This window comes from Dipteris shenzhenensis, chromosome 3 (genome assembly GCF_047967505.1).
Source record: "Dipteris shenzhenensis isolate YYH24624 ecotype China chromosome 3, Dip_SZ_1.0, whole genome shotgun sequence".
Classification (NCBI taxonomy): domain Eukaryota; kingdom Viridiplantae; phylum Streptophyta; class Polypodiopsida; order Gleicheniales; family Dipteridaceae; genus Dipteris; species Dipteris shenzhenensis.
Genome location: NC_141598.1, coordinates 61,604,559 through 61,613,642, shown reverse-complemented (window position 1 = coordinate 61,613,642; position 9,084 = coordinate 61,604,559). Strand labels below are relative to the sequence as shown.

The 9,084-nt window shown below is 38.4% G+C and overlaps 1 protein-coding gene across 3 annotated transcripts; it reads right to left on the bottom strand.

The window, feature by feature from the left end:
* Nucleotides 1–959: 959 nt before the first annotated feature.
* KCO1 (Outward rectifying potassium channel protein) lies at nt 960–5,152 on the bottom strand. 3 transcript variants are annotated; one of them, XM_087372703.1, is made up of 3 exons: nt 4,962–5,152; nt 1,710–2,844; nt 960–1,404 (listed from the first exon to the last, which is right to left on the bottom strand). In XM_087372703.1, the coding sequence occupies exons 2-3, from the start codon at nt 2,624–2,626 to the stop codon at nt 1,248–1,250; spliced, it is 1,074 nt and encodes a 357-aa protein (XP_087228829.1). In that variant the 5' UTR covers nt 2,627–2,844; nt 4,962–5,152; the 3' UTR covers nt 960–1,247. The 3 variants fall into 3 exon arrangements, with proteins under 3 accessions (XP_087228829.1, XP_087228828.1, XP_087228831.1); XM_087372702.1 differs by having other exon boundaries at nt 4,990–5,152; XM_087372705.1 differs by lacking the exon at nt 4,962–5,152 and adding an exon at nt 4,699–4,927.
* Nucleotides 5,153–9,084: the final 3,932 nt, after the last annotated feature.

The window sequence follows — 9,084 nt, the reverse complement described above, 5'->3', positions numbered from 1 at the left end:
TTAGCACCAAGGACTCAAAGCTACCAAACAAGCAAGCTTTTGCTCGAATCTAGTGAATCTTTACACACAGAGGTGTCATTAAGGGATCCCATGAGCCTAAAAAACGATAGGATCATCATGATCGGGGATGTCATGTCCAAGAAGCATGCCTCATACACAAATTAGTAAGTGCCAAGGACTTAGAGCTACTAGACAAGCAAGCTTCCGCTCACATCAATCTATACACACAAAAGTACCATTAGAGCATGGAGACAAAGGGTCTATTGTTGCTTTGTGGATTTTTGGGATGGTACCAAGAGGCTGTGTCACCAAACACTTGCAAGATTTGGGATTTGGGATACAATCATGAGATTATCTGCACAGTCATGGCACTTTATGAGATGGTTTAGGTAGGGTTTAGACAAATTAGAGTACTATCAAGGTCAAACAAGGTTGTCCTCTGTCACCAACTTTGTTTCACCTTTACATCGACGTGCTTGAGATTTTCATTGAGACACTTTTCACTAGCACCTTCAAACTTAAGACTTATTAGGGATTAGTCCATTCAACGGTGAGTACTTGCCGCGGCTCACTTTGTCGCCTTAGCCCTTCACTTTGTCCTTTGCTTCACACTTTGTCAATCATTAAAAATCTTCACTTTGGGAGTTTGCATCAAGTTTAGTTACACATTGTGTAAATGCATAGGATATGCTGTAAAGACTTATATATATATATTTTGGTGTTTACATTGGTCTCTTTGAGGGATAAATTGGTGGATGGTTACTCAAAGAGATGGAGCAACTTTTTTGGAGTCTCTTAAGGAAAGAAATGCCGCATGCTTATGATGTGTTGGATGAAGACATATGGTGCTTTACCTTCAAAATGGGAAAAAAAATGTGAAGATGTTTTCCTTTCCTTTTATTTTTTGGTTCAGGGTGAGGGATGTTTCTTTCATTGTTCAAACAACTAGCACGAGCAAATTCGAACATGCAGCAGGTGTCATAGCAAATATAGGCTTCTTTCCTTCAAGCCTACACCAAGTTGCCTGCCTTCCTCTATATAAACGCCTTACATGATATGTGGTAGCTGCTTGCTAAAGTTGATCCAGCAACTTACTAGCAACACACGTCTGATCCCTAAAAACTCAATTTGTATGTCATACACGTGCTTTCACTTGAGTATGTGCATCCTGTCACCCCTCTGATGCCCAAACAAGTAAAAAACTGCACAGCCTGTGTGAGCGCATCGCATACACTACTCAAAAGCCTTCAGGATTCTGCTGTTTGAGCTAACTTCAAATCATATGCAGTTAAAGTTCCGGAGTTGTCCACATCGAGTGTGTCAAACTCCTTCAAAATTTCTGCAATGTCCTGCTCCTCAATTTTTCCCATTTCCTTCAACTTGTAGAGGACAAACTCAGAAGCACTGCATTCAGAATGGAGACAAAAATTTTAATACAAGACAGGTTCGTCATATGTGTCCTGTGAAGGTTCCTTTCAAGTGCTGTTTGAGATATCCATCATGCATGTAGCACTAGTTCCAGAAATTAGATAGACAGTATGGACTCACTTTCGGTCTACAACAGGATTCATCCAAGCAACTTACGAAACCCAACTCTTGACCAAATTTGATCTAGTGAAATGTCGCTAAGACTACATGACTTCAGAAGCAAGATGTCAATATTCCTAAGCTAAGAATATATGATTACGTATAAACTTTTAGAAACTCACCTTACAACTCCATCATTATCCATATCAGCAGCTTCAAGGTCCGAGAAGGTAGTCTTTCGTGTAAGTACCCAATGCAGCAATGACTGCCTTCTCCCCTCAGTGTACAGCTCTGCGATGTATAAAAAGAACTGGGCAACGCTTATTGTGCTGACCAAAATCCATACGACTGCAAAACTCCGACCTCCAAGTGTATGAAAACTCTCATCACCATAACCAAGGGTTGTCACTGTCACACAAACACAATAGAAGGCTTCCAGGAAGCTCATTCTCTCCACTATTACAAGGAAAATTAAGCCAATGATAAAGAGTACCAGGACTATTGCCCCAGCTATGACCACTTTCCAGCGCATTCTATATATTTGCTGAAAACCTCTTACGTCTTCAGAATATTGTTTGCTAGAGAGGGCTTTCACTAACATAGTCTCCTGCTTTTCAACAAGAAAATCTGCCGCGCTTCCAAGAAGCAAACCCACAAGACCAAAACCCACAAAAACAAAAGCGCAGGTGAAGAGTTTCGCAGGAATACCATCAGGAACAAGATCTCCATAACCAACAGTTGTCATGGTCACAATACAAAGGTAAAGAGCATCAATAACAGCATGTGTCCTCTCCCCTTGGAGTTCATGCTCCATTGCAAAAAAACTTACCGTTCCAATGCCCAGATAGGTGATAAATACCAAAAATCCTTTCAAAAGTGTAGACTTAGAATCACGATTTCCAAAGTTACGCTTGAAAGGCGCATCCTTCAGCTTTTGTTTGGGACATCTACCATTCACTTCACGGCAAGGGGCACTGTGGCAATGTCTTATCCTTTTGTTGAATTTTGAGCTGTATTCTGACTTGTTCACATGCTGCTGCATTCTACCTGAACATTCTGACAGCAGAGGATCAAACAGTTTATCATCATTGCTGTGCATTTTCCTTTTTCAATGCATTGCATGGAGAGTGAACTTTGATCACCAACGAATGGAGAGTGAACTTTGATCGTCAATCCAACACATGGAGAATGAACTTTGATAGTCAATCCATGAGCATCATCAAAACTTATAATTGAACTTCATTCTCCAAATAAGAGCAATCTCTTCTGAAGTCCATGTCCCCACCAACAACCTCAAATGCTGCAACTACGATTATCCTGACCCAAGCATCAAGCAGCCCGTTAGTGTAAATCTCACATCTTGCATGGAATTGAGATTCTGGCAACCTTACCAAAGATATAGCACTTAAAATGAGCACCAAACAGACAGGGTAATCAAATAAAGAGGTATGACATCATTAGAGGAGACTGGAGTCTAAAGTGAGGATGTCACATGCAAACAGGGGCAATAGTACACGCATTCTCCAAAAAGTTTTTCCTATATGGAAAACAATCATAGGACGATAAGCGGGATATAAATTTCCTAAATAGAGGAGATCCTTTAGTTTGGATTCTGCTATCTGAATATAAGGATGCCAATACTTCATATACATCTCCAAAAAATTATAATCAATGACAAGAGCAAGGTGTCAAACAAAAGAACACTGCTCAAAATCAAATGAGCAAATCGTATCTTTACACATGAAGTGACAATGATCAGGACCGCACATTAGACGTTCAATTTACAACCTACCATATGCAAATGATCCTAATAGCCACAGATAGCTGCGCTAGATAAGAAGTTGCTCTAAGAAAAGAATAAACAAAAGCCAGGAACAGACACCCTTCATATCACATTAAAGGATGCTTTCTAGAATTTACCCCTCGCATATGGCCAATATTGCTTTAGAATATGAGGGATTAAGGTCCTATATATCCCACGTAGAGTGGGGGCACATTTGCAGGGGCAAATAAGTGGGGGCGCATTCATGGGGCTAAAATATCTTTTGCCCAATTTTTTGGGGAGAGCGCAGGGGCTTGGGGAACCCCTTATTGTGCTGGATAAACAGGCACATCTGCAATGACATGTGGTTCATCTTGGACCAAGAGAGGGCCTTGTCAAACCACTAGCATTCACCAATCCTTTCAACCGTTGGTATCAGACAGAGAGAGGATCATTGCCTTGTTTAAACCAGCTCCAACCCAAAAACTCAGCTTGTCCAAGATTTGGACCATTTTAACACTCATGGAAGTACCGCTCTGCACAAGCGCCCCTATACAGGCTTGACCATTAAAGGCTTAAACGCTATCGGGATGCTCCCTTAGGATCTCCCATGGTCTTCTTCACACCCTGTATGATGTACTTTTGCATCATATACTAGTTTGGTCTCCCAAAGACATTAATAATCTCTCTCTCTCTCTTTCTCCATAGCTTATGGTTACAGCCCTGTAGAGAGCAAAGGGATTGAAAAAAACCTGTGTCACACTGCATTAAGGACAAGGATAAAAGAGTTATCTCCCATTTTAGAAGTCAATTGCTAGTCTTCTTTAGTCTAGAGGAGATTAAGTCTTCTGTGGATCGCAACTGATAACCCTTGAGGATATATAGGATGTGAAAGTCAGTGGGGTCCTCTGTGCAAGGGTATCACCTCTTGTGAGAATTGAGGAAAAAATAATAGGAGTGCGCTTTGCAGGCGGGAAGTCAAAGAAAGAAGCCCTATGACTAATATAGGAGTTTTGTTGGTCTTGGGAGGGGTCATCAAAACACAATCCCCCTTTGCTCCCATTTGCCGTAGTGAAAACTTCTAGCAAGCAAACCTTTGAGTTCGTGTTCTTCCCCTTGTGCCCTTTCCTTTCATCTATTGTCGTGAAAACCATCTGGTATTTAGCAGCAAGGAAAAACTTTTAGAAACATGGATGGTTAATACTGATTGCAGGCAGAGCATGTCATCATTAACCTTTGGAAGATCTTCCACCTTATTCCCCAATGCTCTTAGGACAAAAGGCAGATATTATAAACCTTTGATTTAAATTTCCATCAGGAGGAAGGAACGTACAGGGAAGATACTTAAAAATCCGCAATCCAAGAATACTTTTAAAAGGCAATACAAGAATCACCAAGCATTTGCAGACCTTTATGGCTTAGACTGGCAGCCAATTTCACCACGACATTATGACAATTCGTCCTAAATCTCTTGGTCAGCCTCGCTTCTTACTTCCACACCAATGCTAACACAGAAGGAGCCCCATGCAGGCGTGATGCTTTGCAGGTCAAGAAGTTGGACAGCTGATGGATTTGCTGGAAAACACCTCCGCATACTATAGCTGCCTTGAAAAACTCGGAGCGAAGAAGAGAAACTTCATTCTACGAAAGCCGAGTCTAGCAGAAGGCTTACGAAATGGGTCGGTGCTCATTCAATCAACCTGATGAGATATTTATCGTCGTAGCGCGTGGGAGTCGTTGCGAAGAAGTGGATGGAGATCTGCAGAGGTACGAGTTGGAGGAGATGGAATGATGAACATGAGACGTAGGTGGGATGGCAGCGGAGATGGAGGCACAATCCAAGGCGAAGGAAATGGGCGTTCTCGCGACTCACCTACGAACTGTTTTCTTTTCAAGGAAGTTTATATTGATCTATAGGTGGACGGTGTAAGGTGCATGCCCTTTATAGGTGGACGTTTATTTTTGCCTTTCCCAACTTCACTTTTCTCCATCCCTTTCACACTAGATTTTTAGCTCTCCCTTTCGTACTTCCCACCCAACCCTTAGAAAGTCTCCATGGCATTATACACTTGTCAAAAGGTTTACACCTCTTGCTGATTTTGTGTATGGCAACCTCGCATCCTTCACATCTCCATTTTATGTATGACAACCTCATGTCCATCACATCTCACCCCACACACTCGTATTCTTCTTAACTATTGCAGAATACATACTTCCCTTTTCTTAGTATAGATTAAAGTTATTGCATAATAATATCAACACAAGCATCAATGCCTTCTTATCTTTCTTTCATGTGCCAATACTTTAACAATAGTGGAACTCCAATAATTGTGTGTATGTTTTGCTAAACCTAGTCAATGCTTCATAACAATTAAAACCCATTGTCTCATGTTTTGAATAAAGTGGGGGTAACAAAAGAATAATAAGGAGAATATTTAACCAAGCATTTTATGCCTTTCACCATGTGTGATACTAAGTTAACATCATTATCAATATTTTAGTTCCCTCATCTATTTGCATTTACATGGTAAGGACCATGAGATGTTTGTGTGTGCACCAATAATTCATGTTTTGTTTGGCCATTCACAAGCAATAGCCCATTCTATGTCATTAGGAATCCCACATACTCCCATAATTTAGTTTTATTAGTTGGTAAGAGAAAAAATACAATCTTAGGTGGGTATGAATAAATATTGAATTGTTATTCACAATCCGACAATTACACTTTAAAAGGAGTAATAGCTCATGTGAGTTAATACGATTGATATATGACAAACATTTTAATATTCCTTGCATACAAAAAGAAATTTTATTTTATCCTCTTTTAATTGCGTATTTGTTGAGGGTTGTTTATAAGGCAGACGGAGGATTTTATGAGGTCATTTTCATGGATGCCCAATACGTTAACTCTGCTTTTTCCCATAACCAATCCCATACTTCCAGCCCCTTTTTGGATAGTAACCAAGCTTGAGGTACATTCTCATTACTAATTGATAGGAATTGACTTCTTCTCCCTAAATCACACCCAAAGAAGTTGCTATTGATATGATTAGAACCATCAATATGAGATGGTCCAGAGGAGACTCCATCTTCACTTAGCTAGTGGATTTGAAGACATATGGCTCAAAAGCGAACCTAAGAAAATGCAAGTCCTTATGTGGCTCATCTTACACAAACCTATTTGGACAAACTCTTAGAGTCTACTAATAATGGCAAGTCAAATGGGAGGTGAAATATATTATGGTACATGTTGATAGAAAATATCTTCCACTAATAGCGGTCTTTTCCCTTGCTACTCAAGTACTTGATGGTGCAACCTCTTGACTATCCTAAGCGCTTGCTACGACTATCGATGCTATGGGGAACGGGGGGAAATTGAGCATCAAAGTACTACTAAGGTATGTGTAGCATGGTCGTACTTGATGATGCAACATCTTGACTATCCTAAGCACCTACTACGACTATCGATGCTATGGGGAATGGGGGGAAATTGAGCATCAAAGTACTACTAAGGTATGTATAGCATGGTCATACTATATGGAGACATTTGCATAATGAACACAAAGACATAAACCAGATGCTGAAGGAAATGTGCGTTGTGTTATAAATAAAGGGCTCTGGGCCAACGTACAAATAGCCGATGGGGCTACATGGTGAGTGCTACCTATGTGTATGTGTGTGCATGTTCGTGTGTGTGTGCACACGTGCGTGCATGCGTATGTGTGTGTGTGTGTGTAGATTTAATAATCCCATCATAATTGAACCATATAGTTAATTAAATCATTTGGATAACGTCTACAAAATACTAACAAATATTTTTGAGAATTTGAATATTTGAGTATTTGAGAGTTTAGAATGAAAGTAGCTTATCCCATTCCATAGACACCTTGACAATGGTACTTAAATTGGCAAAAATATAAAACAAATCGGTACATGCATAGTAAGAGAATAATTGTCCATCATAAGCAAAGAGTACATATGAAGTCCAAGTGTCGAATCCTTTCAGAAGTCCAAACTCCAAGGTTGGGGTTAACTTACTTGCCACCATCCAAGAGAAACTAAGTGTTAGAATATCATAGCTTGGATTGGGTAGACAAGTAATGCCCTATTCACCCCGACTTGTTATCGCTTTTACCAAAGAACCAAATGACCTTCTAGATACAAAAGTTGAAGGTGAAATGTGTATGAAGTAACAAGTGTGTCTGAGTAGGGATTACAATATTTGTGAAATCTTATCCTTGGGAGGATAATCCCTGCTCTTATTATCGCGAATAATTGAGCTTGGAAATCCTATGTTAGAAAAAGACCTACAATTAACTTAAGAGTTTGAAATGTATGAAAGCATACACACAATTTAGAACTATTGGAAGAAGAATCCTATTATTAATAATAGCTAAAAGATGATATTACTATTTTAATTAAGTTTATATAAAGATGATGCCTTAAAGGAGTGCAAGAAATTTCAGTGAAGAAATAAAAACCATTATTTAACTCCCAAACCAAAATTAAAAGTACATTTTAATATGCCAAGTGTTTAAGATCCTAAACAACATTTAAATGTATAACATCCATTCGGATTCAAGAAATGAATAAAGTCCAAAGAAGTTTAAATTAAAAAATAAGAACCTTAAATAAAAACCATTATTGAACTCCCAAACCAAAATTTAAAGTACGTTTTAATATGCCAAGTGTTTTAGATCCTAAATAACATTTAATATTAACATCCATTCCGATTCTAGGAATGAATAAAGTCCAAATAAGTTTAAATAAGAAAAGAAGAAGGGTTTTATGGTAGGAAATTTAGGTAGAGAAAAAATAGACTAATCAAGTAACTTGCTAGAAAAAAGAAAGAAATGAGGGAAATTTTTAAAAAATTGATAATTGTCATGATTTTTTTTTAATATAAAGATTAATACATATATTTACAAATATAAATATAGAAATGTAAGTATATACATTGAAATCTTAATAAATAATTGAAAATTTTAAGGAGTGAGGGAAACAAGAACCCTTTTTATTGAGTAATAAGTGAAGGCATTACCGTGGAAATGTATATATTTATAAACATTATAGAAAGAGGGAGAGATAGAGAGTGAGAAGATTAATGTAACTAAATTACTACAAATTTAACATTACCTATGAAAGCTATAGGGAACTTACAAAAATTAATATTAGGGCAACTATATATGTATGCATATCCAAGAGAAACAAGAAAATTAAGGCTAAAAGAACTAAAAAACTTTTAAGTAAAACTAACTAGCAAAATATCTAAGAAAAGTGGGGATGTAAATGTATGCTTTATGAGTAAATACATAAGGACATCTAGTGCTATATCCTAAGAGCTAGATATAAATATAAAATAAAGGACATCCATGGGCGACTCAGGAGAATTTGACAGAGAGCACATACTGTAATCTGTTATGTGTGTGTAAGCAACCAGATTGCCCATGGAGAGCCACTAAAGTAGTAATAACAATAGTAAGTGGTAGGGAACAATGACACATGGCCCGAGCAATCACATGCATATGTGACCTTCACTGTACACAATTAGATGTTATGCAGCCTAGCCAGGAGTATAAGCGATCATCAGAGTCCACACTACAGTAGGCTATGACTATAAAATATCTATCAATCAAAACATATCAGTTAGGGGAAACTACAACGCAGAATTGTCAGCAAATCGAGAACCTTAAATGTAGATATATGCAATAGCCCATCAGTACACTAGCAAAGGCAAACGAGATCACCAAAGGTGCTCGCCATCTCCAACCACAGGCAAATCCATTATCATTTTA

Bases quoted from the DNA above. Each gene is read 5' to 3' on its own strand.
- KCO1 (XM_087372703.1), bottom strand. From the start codon at position 2,626: ATGCACAGCAATGATGATAAACTGTTTGATCCTCTGCTGTCAGAATGT. The intron at 1,405-1,709 runs GTGAGTTTCTAA...TTCTGAATGCAG, and splicing joins GATAATGATGGAGTTGTAAG to TGCTTCTGAGTTTGTCCTCT.